Genomic DNA, 18,000 nt, shown 5'->3' with positions numbered 1-18,000 from the left:
TCTCTCTCACGAACAGTTACATTCTAAAGCTGTTTCTAGCAAGAATGCATTGCTATGTGTGTGTGTGTGTGTGTGTGTGTGTGTGTGTGTGTGTGTGTGTGTGTGTGTGTGTGTGTGTGTGTGTGTGTGTGTGAGTGTGTGTGTTGTATTGAGTGCGAACGTGAACAGTGCAGGCATGCGGCGCGCGTGTGGGTGCGAGTCGACTTTTCTTTTCCTTTGTATTATATTGACATACATGTACATTTCAATGTTCTATCATGCATTATGTATTCGTATAGGTAATGTTGTAATTGGTAATATTGTATGATTGCGATGGACAATTGTCCTTTTATTGTCTTTATTTTTATGTCTTAGTTTAGCAGGGACAGATTGTGAGCCTAAAATCTCCATCCTTGAGTAATAAAGTTCGTTCGTTCGTCAATTCGTTCTCTCTCTCTCTCTCTCTCTCTCTCTCTCTCTCTCTCTCTCTCTCTCTCTCTCTCTCTCTCTCTCTCTCTCTCTCTCTCTCTCTCTCTCTCTCTCTCTCTCTCTGTCTCTCTCGTGCATTGACCGTCAAAAACATTCTCCTTCGTGCTTTAAAGAGGCGACTTTAGATGGGAGGGAAAGGAGAGGGAAAGAAAGTGGCTGTTCCACGACGCAGCGCAATGGTTCCCTTTGAACCTTTCCCACCTTGCCGTTGTGTTGGCTGGCATCGCTGCAATGGCCTACAGGTGTGCAGGGGGGGGGGGGGGGAGGGGAGGGGAGGGGAGGGGAGGGGGAGGGGAGGGGCACGGGAGGGCAACACAGCGAAAATGTACCAGCCAGACTCGACCTTACGAAGTGGGAATGCGCTTGCGAGAAGAGTTGTAACCAGCAACTTTTGACGCATCAGCCTTTTACGATTTCGTAAACGTCATGATGTTTTGTTTGTTCGTTTCTTCGTTCGTTCGTTTGTTTGTTTAATTCTTTGTTTGGTTGTATGGTGGGTTTAAAAAAAAACTTATTGCACCCACTTAGGTGCCTTTTGTGGCAGGGAAGGCTAACTTCAGGTCAACAATTTATAAATAAATAAATATTTCTGTCTGCTTTTGAAATCAAACACTGATTGACAGAATTGCTTTGTTTTGTTGCAGGTCTATGTCGCGGTATGATAATTGAGGCCTTCACATCCCAAAACGTTGGATCAGGTTTTGAAAACTGAGAGTCCCTTCGTGACATCACATCCAAGATATGGCGGAAGGTCGTTGCGCACAATGTGCGCGCTACTTTCTTATTATCTTCAACTTTGTATTCTGGGTAACCCTTTTTTCTGTGTGTGTGTTTTCCTAGGTTGACTATTTGGTTTTAAACTGTATTTGTTTTTGTTTTGTTTGTTTCTTTGTTTGCTTGTTTGTTTGTTTGATGTTTGTTTGTTTGTTTGTTATTATGCAGTAGCGAAAAAGACGGAGTACACATCAAGCAGAAATGAAAGAGCGAATTATCGAGCTCCTTTTAACATATTTTCACCCAGCTTTTTCAGATTTTGCCTCCTTAAATTTATCATTTATAGCTATTTCATTATGCTCTCTGTCTTTCTGTATGTCTCTGGCTGGCTGGCTGGCTGGCTGGCTGGCTGGCTGGCTGTCTGTATGCATAACTCAGTCTCTACGCATTTGCGGATGGGGTGACAACTTGGAGAGCTAAACATCCTCCGAGTGGCATCGGAGGAGGTGGAATCCTTCCTCAGAACGCTGATAGGCACAGACTTTCCCATTGGTTTGAACAAGATTTTATTCAGAAGATATAGAGTTGCATTTAGTACAATAGAAACACTATAGACCACACAAGCTGATTTAAGTTTATACATTCCAATTGCTCCATAAATGTAAAGTTTTCGAATACATTTACATATATTTGCATAATTTTGCATGCAAATCATCGCACAGATCTCGGGCGGAGTGATCATGGGGTTGGGCATCTTCCTGATAGCCTCCGACGGAGTGGAGTCTTCCCTGATGGACCTGATCGACATGGATGTCCCCCTGGACTTCATCTACACGGCCGGCTACATAATGATAGGCGTGGGGTCCTTCGTCTTCTTCGTCGGCTTCTGCGGCTGCTGCGGCGCCATGAGAGAGAGTGCTATTATGCTGGGCATCGTAAGTGTGTTGAGGCGGTTGGAGAGAGAGGGGGGGTATGGGGGGGGGGGGGGGGAGGACCGGAAACCATCAGGATTTTTGAGTATCGAATTAAAATGGTGTAGGTTCAACAACAAAAATATATAACTATTATAATTTCTGGGATGATTGAGATTTTCGGAAATAACTCTGTCAAAAAAGAGAAGGGCATCATATCGAGCGAACACCTACATAGCATGCACATCGGAGTCCGTTATTTGTTTTAACTGGTTAAACTCGTGTTAGTGTTTGCCTCACTATTTTGGGCGCAACTGATCGACGATAATCACTGACAAAAAGAAATCATGGTGCAAAGAATCACAAACCAGACTTTTCCCCACAGCCTGTTTTTTTTATATATACATTATTTAAAATATTTATTTTTTTATTCTATGTATTTATAAAGATTCCGGATTGCATTAACCTGTATGAAGTACGGGTTTCGGGGGTGAGTATAAGCGCTTTCGTGATCTTGACGTTACAATTATTACATAATACGCTTATTGTCTCTTTATCTTCTGTTTGTATTCAGTACATTGGCTGCATGGTGATCGTGATGATCGGAGAACTCAGCGCTGGGACCTACGTAGCCGTGGAGAAAGAAAATGTAAGAACTCGGTGTGTGTGTGTGTGTGTGTGTGTGTGTGTGTGTGTGTGTGTGTGTGTGTGTGTATGTGTGTGGGGTGTGTGTGTGTGTGTGTGTGTGTGTGTGTGTGTGTGTGTTTTGTTTGTTTGTTTGTTTGTCCTAACGGAGTAGAAAAACATAATAAAAATAGTACGTATGCAAAACGTATAAAAAACAAAAAACACACTCTTGAATTCTGAATATTATTGATAGTGTGCATCGCCCAAGTTAAATGTACAAGACACAATAAAACAAAATCAAACAAAATAAAAAAATCATCTTTTTTTTAATAAGTAGCTTCCAAATGCAAAAAGAAAAAAATAAAGTTTTGTACATTGTAGCCTTTCATGTGTGCGTGTGTGTGTGTGTGTGTGTCTCGGACGGAGATATGGGGGGGGGGGGGGGGGGGGGCTGGTTACGGTGTCAGATTATACAGGCGCGGCAGATTTAAAAATAATACAAATATCAATCAGCAGCATTTTAGGGGAACAGGCGAACGCAACCAAAAAGTTGTACAAAAAGTAAGACAGGCAAACTGGTAGACAGATCTACAGACAAACTGGTAGACAGATCTACAGACAAACTGGTAGACAGATCTACAGACAAACTGGTAGACAGATCTACAGGCAAACTGGTAGACAGATCTACAGGCAAACTGGTAGACAGATCTACAGGCAAACTGGTAGACAGATCTACAGACAAACTGGTAGACAGATCTACAGGCAAACTGGTAGACAGATCTACAGACAAACTGGTAGACAGATCTACAGACAAACTGGTAGACAGATCTACAGACAAACTGGTAGACAGATCTACAGACAAACTGGTAGACAGATCTACAGACAAACTGGTAGACAGATCTACAGACAAACTGGTAGACAGATCTACAGACAAACTGGTAGACAGATCTACAGGCAAACTGGTAGACAGATGCAAACTACTGTTGACAGACATGGAGATGGTCAAATAGTGACAGTCAAACAGACACAGACAGCTAGGCAGACAGGCAGACAGACAGACAAAGACGAATCCTAAACTCTGCCGGTTCAAACAAATAGGGTTTCCCAAATTCTCTTCCATGTTGTGTGTGTGTCTGGCAAGCCACACGAACAGTTAATTATCTGCCCAAAAAACAACACCAAAAACAAACCACGTGTGAATGAGCTTCAGAGAGGCAAACCGAAAGAGAGAGAGAGATAGAGGGGCCGGGTGGGGGTGCAGGAAAGGAGGAGATGAGGTGGGGGCGAGAGGAGGGGGAGTTGTTGGCCCAAACAGGAAAAATGAAAGCACCTGCGCGCACGTGAAAGCTTAGAAGTAATTGCCTGTCATGACCAGGTTGCTACCCCGACCACCGTGTTCATTGACTTACGTTTTTGCCAGCAGCTCATTTTGAAAGGGTTGATGAGATGGCAAGGAGAAGGTGGTGGGGTGGGAAGGAGAGGGAAGGTGGGGGGTGGCAAGGAGAGGGAAGGTGGGGGGTGGCAAGGAGAGGGAAGGTGGTGGGGTGGCAAGGAGAGGGAAGGTCGGGGGTGGCAAGGAGAGGGAAGGTGGTGGGGTGGCAAGGAGAGGAAATGTGGTGGGGTGGCAAGGAGAGGGAAGGTGGTGGCGTGGCAAGGAGAGGGAAGGTGGTGGGGTGGCAAGGAGAGGGAAGGTGGTGGGGTGGCAAGGAGAGGGAAGGTGGTGGGGTGGCAAGGAGAGGGAAGGTGGGGGGTGGCAAGGAGAGGGAAGGTGGTGGGGTGGGAAGGAGAGGGAAGGTGGTGGCGTGGCAAGGACAGGGAAGGTGGTGGGGTGGCAAGGACAGGGAAGGTGGTGGGGTGGCAAGGAGAGGGAAGGTGGGGGGGGCAAGGAGAGGGAAGGTGGTGGGGTGGGAAGGAGAGGGAAGGTGGTGGCGTGGCAAGGACAGGGAAGGTGGTGGGGTGGCAAGGAGAGGGAAGGTGGTGGGGTGGCAAGGAGAGGGAAGGTGGTGGCGTGGCAAGGACAGGGAAGGTGGTGGGGTGGGAAGGAGAGGGAAGGTGGTGGGGTGCCAAGGAGAGGGAAGGTGGTGGGGTGGCAAGGACAGGGAAGGTGGTGGGGTGGGAAGGAGAGGGAAGGTGGTGGGGTGGCAAGGAGAGGGAAGGTGGTGGCGTGGCAAGGAGAGGGAAGGTGGTGGGGTGGCAAGGAGAGGAAAGGTGGTGGCGTGGCAAGGAGAGGGAAGGTGGTGGGGTGGGAACTGAGGAGAGGGAAGGTGGGGGGTACGGGTGGCAAGGAGAGGGAAGGTGGTGGGGTGGCAAGGAGAGGGAAGGTGGTGGGGTGGCAAGGAGAGGGAAGGTGGTGGGGTGGCAAGGAGAGGGAAGGTGGTGGGGTGGCAATGAGAGGGAAGGTGGTGGGGTGGGAAGAAGAGGGAAGGTGGTGGGGTGGGAAGGAGAGGGAAGGTGGGGGGGTGGTAAGGAGAGGGAAGGTGGTGGGGTGGCAAGGAGAGGGAAGGTGGTGGGGTGGGAAGAAGAGGGAAGGACGTAGCTATTTTCACCTGGTTCAAGTGAAGAAACTTTTTTCTATGACGAATTCAATGCAAACATGTACTGGGCAGAACTGAAACTTGACTAGTGATAGGCAGGAAGAGTGAGTTCGGTGTAACAGGCCTTTCCAGCCAATACAGACTTAAAGATTTTTTTTTCAGTTTTATTTTAATGCCCATAATCAGTCAAACAAATATATCATCACACTTGCACTTTTTTTTCTCAAAATCTGCACATTTCACTTAAATATGTATGATTCTAACGATGGACATAACAGTTTTCATGTACAGCACCTCCTTAAGATTAATCTGTTATAAATAAACATGTGTGTATGCTGTTGAAATATGTATTTAAAATGCATATCATTATAATTATACACACACAAAAAACACAGTATGACATGCACTATAATACATCTTGGTGTAACTTTGGGTCCGTATCTAGAATTGAGAAGAGAAAGAGAAAAAAAGAAAAGAAATAAGAATAGAAAAATCAAAATAAAAAAGAGGAATAAAAATCATAATTTTATATTTCTGATCTGCAATTGCTTTTCGAATAAAACAAAAAGAGGCATTGAAGCCTTTGTTTTTTTTTTATAAATACTTATACATATTTTAGGAATCAAAATTATACGGTTCAATTCTTTCAACAGAGTTGCTTGCATTTTTCGATTTTTAACACCAAACATAATTTCGTGCACTGTTAACTCTATTTGTTTATCCAGATGTACCCAAATATAAAATTCTATCTGTTTCCAAAACTCAATCACCACTGAGCAAAAGAGAAAAAAGTGTTCATCCACGCTATTACTACAATATGAACAGACATTGTCCTCCACAACTTTTATTTTACACAACATAATGTTTGTGGGATACAGACTTAAAGATGATTTCCTTTCCTGGAAGGCCGTCTTGTAGATATCCACAGATGTGTTCGGACTTTTGCATGCACAACAAGCATCATACTACCTGGCTGGACATATACTGACACATTTTGAACTCAAAGCCATGACGTTCCCTACACAAGGCTTTGATAACGAACGGATAAGGGGCGTAACTCCTTAGTCATATTACAGTTGAAAATTCAAAGCGGGTCGGCTTCACTCAATTTCTTGGCATCAGAGGCTTGACATAAATTAGGAAAACAAATGGTTGGACCCATCATGGACCAACTAAAACGCTGTAGGGCAGAATTAATATTTTGATGGTATTTTTGAACGTTCTCAGCGTCACTGTAGGAAGTGGCGTTCTCAGCGTGCAGAAAGTGAGCGTCAAGTCCCTTTGTATCAACAACGAAAATCTTTGCATCTTTGAATGAATCGAAACGCACGAGTGGTAGTGCAATAGCGTTAATTATGGATTGTTGTTATCATCATTTACATAAAAACTTATCTGTTAATCCAAACAATGATATAATTACTGTGATGTTCTTAACTACACTTTAACATGGAATGTATGTATGTATATATGTATGTATGTATGTATGTATGTATGTATGTATGTAGGTATGTATGTAGGTATGTATGCATGTGTATTGGTGTGTCGGTGTGTCGGGTGTGCAAGAAAAAAGGGTATTTTTTATCATGGGTTTTATGAATTTTCTTCTCTTATTCTTTTATAATTATTAATTAATGACCTATATGTGCTGATGACCAATTTAATTTCCTTTGTTGGATCAATAAAATGTTATGAGTTATGAGTTATGAGTTACAGTGACGCTGAGAACGTTCAAAAATACCATCAAAATATTAATTCTGCCCTACAGCGTTTTAGTTGATCCATGATGGGTCCAACCATTTGTTTTCCTAATTTAAGCCTCTGATGCCAAGAAATTGAGTGAAGCCGACCCGCTTTGAATTTTCAACTGTAATATGACTAAGGAGTTACGCCCCTTATCCGTTCGTTATCAAAGCCTTGTGTAGGGAACGTCATGGCTTTGAGTTCAAAATGATACTGACACCGAAAACAACAGCGTGGATGCTATGGGAATTCTTTGATGAGCAAGGTAATGTTGTAACTGGTAAAATAATAATTCAACGAAACTGATTCCCACGTTGCACAGGAAGCTGCACAGGTGAGTTTTGGTATGCGTCCAAGTGGAAATGTTCTTATCGCATGCAAAAACCTAGAGAGATCTGTGATGGTGTGAAGGTTTGCTTACAAGGGAATGACGGTAACTTTGAGAATTAAATCAACGGCTCGTCAATGTTCAGAGGGAAACAGAAAGGATAGACAAAAGAAAAGAAAAGAAAAGAAAGCAAGAAAGAATGAAAGAATGAAAGAAAGAAAGAAAGAACGTAAGAAAGAACAAACAAGTCGCGTAAGGCGAAAATACAACATTTTGTCAAGCTGTCAAACTCACAGAATGAAACTGAACGCAATGCAATTTTTCAGCAAGACCGTATACTCGTAGCATCGTCAGTCCACCGCTCATGGCAAAGGCAGTGACATTGACAAGAAGAGCGGGGTAGTAGTTGCGCTGAGAAGGATAGCACGCTTTTCTGTACCTCTCTTCGTTTTAACTTTCTGTGCGTGTTTTTAATCCAAACATATCATATCTATAAGTTTTTGGAATCAGGAACCGACAAGAAAAAAGATGAAAGTGTTTTTAAATTGATTTCGAAAAACTAATTTTGATCATAATTTTTATATTTTTAATTTTCAGAGCTTGTTTTTAATCCGAATATAACATATTTATATGTTTTTGGAATCAGAAAATGATGAAGAATAAGATGAACGTAAATTTGGATCGTTTTATAAAAAAAATTTTTTTTTACAATTTTCAGATTTTTAATTACCAAAGTCATTCATTAAATTTTAAGCCACCAAGCTGAAATGCAATACCGAAGTCCGGCCTTCGTCGAAGATTGCTTGGCCAAAATGTCAATCAATTTGATTGAAAAATGAGGGTGTGACAGTGCCGCCTCAACTTTTACAAAAAGCCGGATATGACGTCATCAAAGGTATTTATCGAAAAAAAGAAGAAAAAAACATCCGGGGATATCATTCCCAGGAACTTTCATGTCAAATTTCATAAAGATCGGTCCAGTAGTTTGGTCTGAATCGCTCTACACACACACACGCACAGACACACACGCACAGACACACACACACACACACACACACACACACACACACACACACACACACACACACACACACACACCACGACCCTCGTCTCGATTCCCCCTCTATGTTAAAACATTTAGTCAAAACTTGACTAAATGTAAAAAGGGGACAAAAAGAAAGGAAGGACGGAAAAAAAAATTAAAGTAATAAAGACAGACAGACAGACAGGCATGCACACACAAAATGCTTACACAAAAAAAGTATGTTTTCCTGTTATTCAGGAACATTTTGTGTTCTGTTCTACACGACGGGCGCAGTGGCGTAGTGGATAAGACATCAGCCTCCTAATCGGAAGGTCGAGAGTTCAAATCCGGGCCGCGGTTGCCTGGTAGGTTAAGGGTCGAGATTGTTCCGATCTCCCAAGTCAACTTATGTGCAGACCTGCTAGTGCCTTATTACCCTTTGTGTGTACACGCAACCACAAGACCAATTGCGCACGGAAAAGATCATGTAATCCATGTCAGAGTTCGGTGGGTTATAGAAACACGAAAATACCCAGTATGCTTCCCCTGAAATCGGCGTATGCTGCCTGAATAGCGGGGTAAAAACACGTAAACATCCACTCGTGCAAAAATATGAGTGAACGTGGGAGTTTAAGCCCATAAACGAAGAAGAAAAAGAAGCTCTATTCTACACAAAAGTCCGCAAATACCTAGCGAAAACATTGCCTGGCTTCCCCTACACACGGAATGCCAAACGAAAGTCAGAATGAGTGCGCGCATACAAACCTTGAACTGACACCAAAACTAGGACAGTTTCAGAACGTGCATGACAAGGCTGTTTTCCCCAAATGATGACCCACCTGTCTGGCATGAGTTCATCTACACACAGAACAAAGTTAACTATGAGAACAGCACGTTGTCAGCAGTCACTCATCGGCAGAAGCTGTAGACTAATGACTACTTTTGACTCAACGTTAACTTAAAGGTACAATGTTTGACTCTCACCATCTCGGCATTTAAGTCGCTGTATTTGCCTAACTTTGTATGCACTAACAACGGATCAAACAAAACAGGATAAGCAAAATACTGCAAGGATTTCAAAGAAAGAAAACATCTTTGCGATCGAAGCTCCACGAAAAACAACAACATGACTTCTCTATATTCAAAACAGATCGAGATGACTATACGTGAGGACCTGGGGATGAAAGTTCGCAACTACACGGGCAGTGATAATTCCACCATGGCTTTTCTGGAAGTCAAGGTTTGTTCGCTCATAGCGTGTTACTATGTCTGTCTGTCTGTTTTGTCCATGACGTGTGTCTGTCTGTGTGTCTGTCTGTTTATCTCTCTCTCTCTCTCTCTCTCTCTCTCTCTCTCTCTCTCTCTCTCTCTCTCTCTCTCTCTCTCTCTCTCTCTCTTTTAACTTTTAAATTTTTAATTGTTTAATTATATAACTGTGTGTCTATGCGTCCCAGGGACAGATTGTAAGAAAAGGCGTAGCCTTAAATCTTAATCCTTGTTAAATAAAGTTCAATTCAATTCAATTCTCTCTCTCTCTAAAATAAACTTGATTGGTATGTTCTCTTTGGATACGGTTGTTCATTATCGGAATTATGGTTTATTTGTGACAAAATCACGAAGATTTGGCTCTGTGATATATTGTTTTGCTGAGCTAATGTATTGTTGCAAAGTATGCTTATTTTGCGTTTATCTTTATTGCTTTACACCCATTTTTGAACACTACCTTATGATCTACAATGCTTCTATATAATGCGCTTCATGTATAATAAACTTATATGCTCTACCATTAATGATGTTTTTAATGTAACCTCCCTCCCCCCCCCCCCCCCCCTCCCAGTGATAGTTGCAGTAAAATAGTTTAGTCCGTCTTTAGGGCGAGGGCCAGATGCAAAAAAGCATATCTATGCTTATTCTTGTCACCCTCGAAAAATTAAGATTTGTCATTGTCATTGTCATTCGAACAGGCGAACGTTCTGTGTGGGTCTGAATCAAAATAAATTCATTCATACCACGTTTACTTATATAATTGCATAGTTTCAGTGAGACAACTCTAAAACGATTCAAAGCTGTCCTCATCACGCAGAAATCACGGTACTACTGTCTGGTGTGCTGTGTGTTTCAGTTTCACTGCTGCGGTTCTATCAACTACACAGATTACCGAGGAAGCATTTGGTTTTCCGAGCAGACCATTGGTGACAGGGTAAGTCAGTCTTGGCATTCATCAGGTAACTTTGAGAAAGGCATTAAGATACACACAGCATGAGCTATTATGCAATCATAACTTCATCAGGTCGGATCTATACTACTGGGCAGATACGTGTAAGTGCAGATATTTGTGATGAGGCCGTTTATTGTAGAACTGGTTATATGACTGGAAAGGCCATTCAACCATATTCAACAAACAGATTGATTTTACAAACGGTAGTGTCCAGAAAGTGGAACCTACAACACAGACAACCCCCAAAATCAAATTCGAAAAAGAAAGGCTCTTGCGTTAAAATCGACAACAGTTCAGAAACGCTAAAACGCAACAAGTTTTGCATGTCACTGAAACGAACAATCAGAAAACATCTATTGTAAATGTACTCTTCAGCGTCCTTTTTTGACAGAAATAAATATTTGCACTTATAACCCCATTTGTTTGACTTAAAAACGTCGAATAATCAGACTAGGAACAAGGGACTGCAGGTGAGAAGAACAAGAACAATATAACAATGAAAACGTACTCACCACAAACATGGACAATAAACGACGAAAAAAAGAGGACCGGTTTTGAACAAAAGTTCTTCGTCAGCAAACAATAATAACAATGACTATTATATTAAGTGAATAATGAGTTGTGTTTCCACCAGGTCTACATCCCCAAGACGTGTTGCCGGGGGCAGGGCGAGGCGAAATCATTCCAACCCAAGGACTACACCAACTGCAACCTGGAAGCTCAGGCCCTCGCCCAGTCCTGGGACACCTTCCACAACCTCTTTCCCAACGTGAGGCTTGATACACACTTAATGCCTGTTCCCATTGTTCACACTCAGCATCCCCCTCATCCCCTTCCTTCCCCCTTACATGGAGGTAAAATTACCGCCCAGGACTCTGAGAGTAGGTCAAGTCTGCATTCAATCCTTGGATGACTTTGAGAACCAAGTTCCCATAAGACTTGAAAAGACATTGGCTGTTGTCATGGGTCGTCCAGCCAAGACAGTCCAGAATTCCGTTTGACAATTTGTCCAAGACAGTATATATAGCACTCAATAGCCGCCTAGTACAACAAGTCTAAAGCCTTACATTAATTGGGCGAAGTCGAATTGACGAAGTCTACTTCACGAACTTGGCTGCAAGAAGCTTTGGCACTGAATTTTCGTTAAAAAAAGATTTGGCGAAATGTTCGACTTCGGGCTGAATCAAGGACAGCCTCTACAGTACTTCGTAGTTCAACACGATGAACCAGTCCCCGCGCCTCGCTCTCATGACAATTCTGCACCGTTATCTGCCAGTGTCCTTTTCTCAGACCTTTCAACCGTGGGGTTCATCCTAACGTAGTTAATGACTGGGTGTTGTGCGCTTTGAGCAGGGTTAAACCCTGGATACACGCGCCATAGAAATATTATGCATTATTATTATTATTATTATTATTTTGCGTGTAACTCAATTTTTCTGTTTTTTTGCCAGGGTTGTTTCACCTCGTTGCTAGAATGGCTGGATGACCAAAGCTGGACACTAATAGGACTGATACTGGGCATTGGCGTTATAGAGGTGAGATCGGAATTAAAAACAAGTCGCGTAAGGCGAAAATACAACATTTAGTCAAGCTGTCGAACTCAGAGAATGAAACTGAACGCAATGCAATTTTTCAGCAAGACCGTATACTCGTAGCTTCGTCAGTCCACCGCTCGTGGCAAAGGCAGTGAAATTGACAAGAAGAGCGGGGTAGTAGTTGCGCTGAGAAGGATAGCACGCTTTTCTGTACCTCTCTTCGTTTTAACTTTCTGAGCGTGTTTTTAATCCAAACATATCATATCTATATGTTTTTGGAATCAGGAACCGACAAGGAATAAGATGAAAGTGTTTTTAAATTGATTTCGAAAAATTAATTTTGATCATAATGTTTATATTTTTTAATTTTCAGAGCTTGTTTTTAATCCAAATATAACATATTTATATGTTTTTGGAATCAGGAAATGATGAAGAATAAAATGAATGTAAATTTGGATCGTTTTATAAAAATTTTTTTTTTTACAATTTTCAGATTTTTAATGACCAAAGTAATTACTTAATTTTTAAGCCACCAAGCTCAAATGCAATACCGAAGTCCGGCTTTCGTCGAAGATTGCTTGGCCAAAATTTCAATCAATTTGATTGAAAAATGAGGGTGTGACAGTGCCGCCTCAACTTTTACAAAAAGCCGGATATGACGTCATCAAAGACATTTATCGAACAAATTAAAAAAACGTCCGGGGATATCATTCCCAGGAACTCTCATGTAAAATTTCATAAAGATTGGTCCAGTAGTTTAGTCTGAATCGCTCTACACACACACGCGCACAGACAGACAGACACACACACACATACACCATACCCTCGTCTCGATTCCCCCCTCTACGTTAAAACAGTCGGTGATGTAATGGGTATATGACCCCCCCACCCCCCCCCCCCCCCCTTCCCTGAACCGGGGATTGGCAATACAGTGAGATAATGAATTTGACACAGGTTTACTAGGTGTGAACCCCCCCCCACCCCCTGCCCAGGAACTCAGTCCAGTGCCGGGGTCATGTTGTCATGAGTAGAAAAAGAAAAACAAGTCGCGTAAGGCAAAAATACAACATTTAGTCAAGCTCAGTCGAACTCACAGAATGAAACTGAACGTAGTCCGCCGCTAGTGCAAAAGGCAGTGAAAGTGACGAGCCTGTTTGGCGCGGCAGCGGTTGCGCTGTGCTTCTTAGCACGCTTTACTGTACCTCTCTTCGTTTTAACTTTCTGAGCGTGTTTTTAATCCAAACATATCATATCTATATGTTTTTGGAATCAGGAACCGACAAGGAATAAGATGAAATAGTTTTTAAATCGATTTCGGAAATTTAATTTTGATCATAATTTTTATATTTTTAATTTTCAGAGATTGTTTTTAATCCAAATATAACATATGTATATGTTTTTGGAATCAGAAAATAACGAAGATTAAGATGAAATTGTGTTTGGATCGTTTGATAAAAAAGTAATTTTAATTACAAGTTTCCGATTGTTAATGACCAAACTCACTCATTAGTTTTTAAGCCACCAAGCTGAAATGCAATACCAAACCCCGGCCTTTGTCGAAGATTGCTTTGCCAAAATTTCAATCAATTTAATTGAAAAATGAGGGTGTGAGAGTGCCGCCTCAACTTTTACAAAAAGCCGGATATGACGTCTTCAAAGGTATTTATCGAAAAAAAGAAAAAAACGTCCGGGGATATCATACCCAGGAACTCTCATGTCAAATTTCATAAAGATCGGCCCAGTAGTTTAGTCTGAATCGCTCTACACACACACACAGACACACACACAGACACACACACACACACACACACACACACACACACACACACACACACACACACATACACCACGACCCTCGTCTCGATTCCCCCCTCTATGTTAAAACATTTAGTCAAAACTTGACTAAATGTAAAAAGGAACTGGCAACTTGACAGGGGCTTGGTAATGACAATACAATTTTAGCCTGACGATTTGTTTCCGTTACGGAAAGATCATATTGCCAAATCTTCTAGATTCCGTCTACAGGCTGCAGCGGATTAATTTCATGTATTATCATTAGTCGCACACACACACACACACACACACACACACACACACACACACACACACACACACACACACACACACACATCGGCACACACACACATCGGCACACACACACACACACACACACACACACGCAGACATGGAAATCCTAGTTCTGTTCTGTTTTAGGTATGTGGCGTCAAACGTATTTGCTGTGTGATTAAGTCGACATCCTGCTGTTCTGTTTCAGATATTTGGCATCATATTCGCTGTGTGGCTAAGTCGAAATCGAACAGAGTACTATGACTGATCTCTCAGGAACAAGAGCAATCTCTGAAATACACCATTTCCTGTTCAAAAAGATGTATATACTGCATCCACAGAATTACAAAGTGGCATACTTAGAAAGCTGCAAAAGAGAAATAAACAAAAGAAAATTATAACGGAGTTATACATCATATTAATCCCAAGTCACAAACTGGATCATGGAAATGAAATACTAAATACACATTACCCCTAAATGTTAGGTACGTCTACATAGCCTTAATCGGCTCATGTGACGAACCCGTGAACAACACGTGCAATAAGAATTCAGATTCAGAATGCTGTGCAAAAACGTGACACCATTTTGAATGGGATCGTGGTACACTCTTGATCTTTCGAAGAAACAGAAGTAACTTATTCTGAGCAGGATGCAAGAAATAAGAAGAAATACTTACTGTGCAAATGCTACGTCACAAAAAATCAATGAAACGACGGATTTTCAGTCTTATTACGATCTGACCATTATTCCTGAAATGGTTGACGTGACTGAAGCATTGAAAGTAGCCTCAGTTATTGAGCGTCGGAGCAAACAAGGGTTATACCAAACAAGTAAAAAGGTTGTCGGGTTTAAACTAGTTTCACTAAATATGGAGTGATAAAAGTAGCCTGGTTTTGCATTGGATTCCGTATACCTGTCGAGGATTTCTCTGATTCAAACCCTAGCTACTGGGATAGCCGGTATTGAGGGGTAACAGCAAGCACATTTAGTATTGGAGCACGAAGAACACGGAGACCAAACCTTCCGTCAGCCAGTACAAAATGTTGAAGAAGTTAAATTTGATGGCACTCAAGGAAGAAAAGCAGATGCTACGTGACAACACATCGGCGAAATATTATCACCAACAACCGCATGCTTAACTCGATCTACGATTAGTAGATGCCAAGCCACGAACTGTTTCAAACAATATTAAAAAATAAAATGAAAATGAATATATTGTTACTGGTCTGTTTTATCCATATCAAGCCATTACCACGCAGAAGTTTGGCTTTTATTCGTGCATTTTTATCATTCTTTTTTTTAAATCTTTATCTCTTTTTTTTTTTTTCTTTCTTAGCCATGTTATGCTTCTGTATGTTTAATGTCAGAAGAGTGCTGTTTTACATATTTTTATGATGAGAAAATGTTTATTAAATCTTCAGCATTTGGGCGGAATCTTGCAGAAAAAAAGTTGTTTCAGCTAGAACGAATACATGTAGACTAGTTGCTTCAGTGTTTTGTGTGTCGAAACACTGACGTGCTTGCTGGAGATTCTTTTCTGTTTCTCTTTATTTTTTCGTCACTGTGTGATGATAAGTAGTCTGCACCATGGCCAGTGAGATTTTAAGAGTAGACTGCAACCGATAATATGCACTCCGAAACCGCTCGCAAACTGGTGTTATTGTTCTTTTGAGTGTCAAATAACATGAGATTTATGGCCTTCCTTCCCGCGTACGTGATTATGTTCACCGCCAAAGATCTGTTCAAATGTGTACGTGGAATAAGACACCTTGAACACACACACACACACACACACACACACACACACACACACACACGTCGCTGCATTCTATGCAGAGTTGGATTTTTTATGAACTCATTCAACGGATTGTCACCAAAACGTTATGTAAACACAAACACTTGTCATCATTTTTACGAGTTTTCATTCATAACCAGCTGGGGAATAAAAACACACTGTTGCCCATGTAACAAATCGAGGTGGTGAATGGGTTTGAGCTTTCAGTTGACACGTGGATTGTCAAAGTAAAAGCCAATCAGGCTGATTATTTGATGTGTGGAACCATCGCGGCTTTGCATTCGTGTTTCCGGGGACAACGATTGTAAGCATTCACTGCCACTCATGGTTAATTTGCAACTTATCTCCGTAATCGCAAAATCCGCTACGAAAAGTCATAAAACACTTAAAAGAAAAGAAATATGCTCAAAACTTACTGAACTCGCAAATATGATCGCAGCTCTGTACATTTTCAGACTGGAAGAAAAGCGGCGACGAACGAGTTACGTTTGACGTCACAGACAAGTATGACGTGTTATCTCGAACTACTGTGACGCACTCTGCGGTCCGGAATATTGCATTCTAAAATTTGGTCTCCCTGTGGGTTATTGTGCGTAGGCTGTTAAACTTCCAAAATGATGACAAAAACGATGTTTGGTGGCTTGTTGTCAAACCAGTAATGTGTTGTTGGTCCTCGGGGAGCATATCACCTTTTGTCACATATTTATCAACCGCGGCCTTCGGTTATAATTTTTGGATGATTAATGAGATGAGGATGATTATAATGATGAAACCAGGCTGTTGACTGTTCGCAGAGTGTTTAACTTTAAGAACATTTATCCTGAAGAGATCTGTGTTGGTGAACATGGTCGCTTACACGTGTTGGAATGTACCTGCAATGATTCAGTCAATACATGAATTCCGGAAATAACGCTGCATGATTTGTTATGGGTTGTGGAAGACACAATACAGTTCAATATTACGTGGATTTTACCTGCTTCTGTATTTTCAAGGAAAAGCAGCGCTTCCACAATCCATAAACACCCGACAGATTTGCTGATTTCCGATCGTCTATTGATGTTACAGGAAACTGGAGAGGTTGTACAATTTACATGGTATTAACTGGTTGGGTTAACGTTGTACAATTTTTGTTAATCATTTTGTGTGCTCTGATATGACATTTTAAGTTCAGGATTGAGGAGAGTTAAAATCTGTTAGTCTTTTGAATGATGATTGGTTTGGTTTGAAATTTAGTTTGACGTTCTGTTTTCCTTCTTCCTTTATCCCGGACACTTTGAAGTGTCGCTGAGTCACGGTGTATTTGTGAAAGGGTATCAGTGCATGTGTTCTGCGCGAAGTTAGAATCCGGTTTCATTCTAGAATGGACCGGGTCCAGGTTGGAATTCTTACCCTGCGCAAGTACAGGGGTGCCATTCTAGAATGAAACCCTTGTTGCTGGTCCATTCTAGAATCGGCCGTGCGCAAGGTTGGAATTTGGGTCCAAGTTGGAATAGTCATTTCAGTTAGACTATCACACAGCCAAAGCCACAAATGTGGATTTTCTGTTTGTTTTTGATTTTTGTGTGTTTGGTTGGGTTTTTTTTCCGGGTTTTTTACACTTTACTCAAAGACATCGTGAATTGGGATTGTGATGTTCTGAAAGTGATTACGATTTTGAGAGACACTCAGCACTGATCGCTATGAACGGAAATTTCCGGACTGACAGTGTTTTGCCGATCTCGCTTGTAACTTTTAATCTTATTCATATACATGAAGTTGGTCTTCTGAATTGTGAAGATAAAGTCTTTAGCTTTGTATCGATATATAATATGACTATATAGTTTGAGCGAGGGAAAGGCTTTTTTTATTTTTTTTTTATTTTTTTATTTTTTTAAACTAGCTTTAACGTTCTATCAGGCATGCGCCTCTTAAGAACGGTGCTGCTTTGACCACAAGATTCGCAGCCATAGCAAACCCCTCGTTATGAGTGCCGACCACAACGAAAGCAATTGGCTGCGGTGGGCCCCACGAAAATCGGCAAAGGCGAGGCTAGTTTCTG

The 18,000-nt window shown here is 41.5% G+C and overlaps 1 protein-coding gene across 1 annotated transcript; it reads left to right on the top strand.

Annotated features, from left to right (window-relative positions):
- Window positions 1-1,116: 1,116 nt before the first annotated feature.
- On the top strand, window positions 1,117-17,798 carry LOC138970854 (CD81 antigen-like). The gene is made up of 8 exons (XM_070343408.1): window positions 1,117-1,275; window positions 1,905-2,117; window positions 2,668-2,742; window positions 9,497-9,586; window positions 10,469-10,546; window positions 11,199-11,333; window positions 12,016-12,099; window positions 14,375-17,798. Exons 1-8 carry the CDS (start codon window positions 1,210-1,212, stop codon window positions 14,432-14,434), a joined length of 801 nt encoding a protein of 266 aa, XP_070199509.1. The 5' UTR covers window positions 1,117-1,209; the 3' UTR covers window positions 14,435-17,798.
- The last annotated feature ends 202 nt before the right edge of the window (window positions 17,799-18,000 follow it).

Source organism: Littorina saxatilis, linkage group LG7 (genome assembly GCF_037325665.1).
Source record: "Littorina saxatilis isolate snail1 linkage group LG7, US_GU_Lsax_2.0, whole genome shotgun sequence".
NCBI classification, from domain to species: Eukaryota; Metazoa; Mollusca; class Gastropoda; order Littorinimorpha; family Littorinidae; genus Littorina; species Littorina saxatilis.
The sequence above is the reverse complement of the archived record's forward strand: the minus strand, read 5'-3'. Positions and strand labels throughout refer to the sequence as shown.

Excerpts from the sequence above, each read along its gene's own strand:
- LOC138970854 (XM_070343408.1), top strand. The coding sequence starts at position 1,210 with ATGGCGGAAGGTCGTTGCGCACAATGTGCGCGCTACTTTCTTATTATC. Across the intron at positions 2,743-9,496 it reads TAGCCGTGGAGAAAGAAAAT|ATCGAGATGACTATACGTGA; the intron begins GTAAGAACTCGG and ends TATTCAAAACAG. Across the intron at positions 10,547-11,198 it reads AGCAGACCATTGGTGACAGG|GTCTACATCCCCAAGACGTG; the intron begins GTAAGTCAGTCT and ends TGTTTCCACCAG.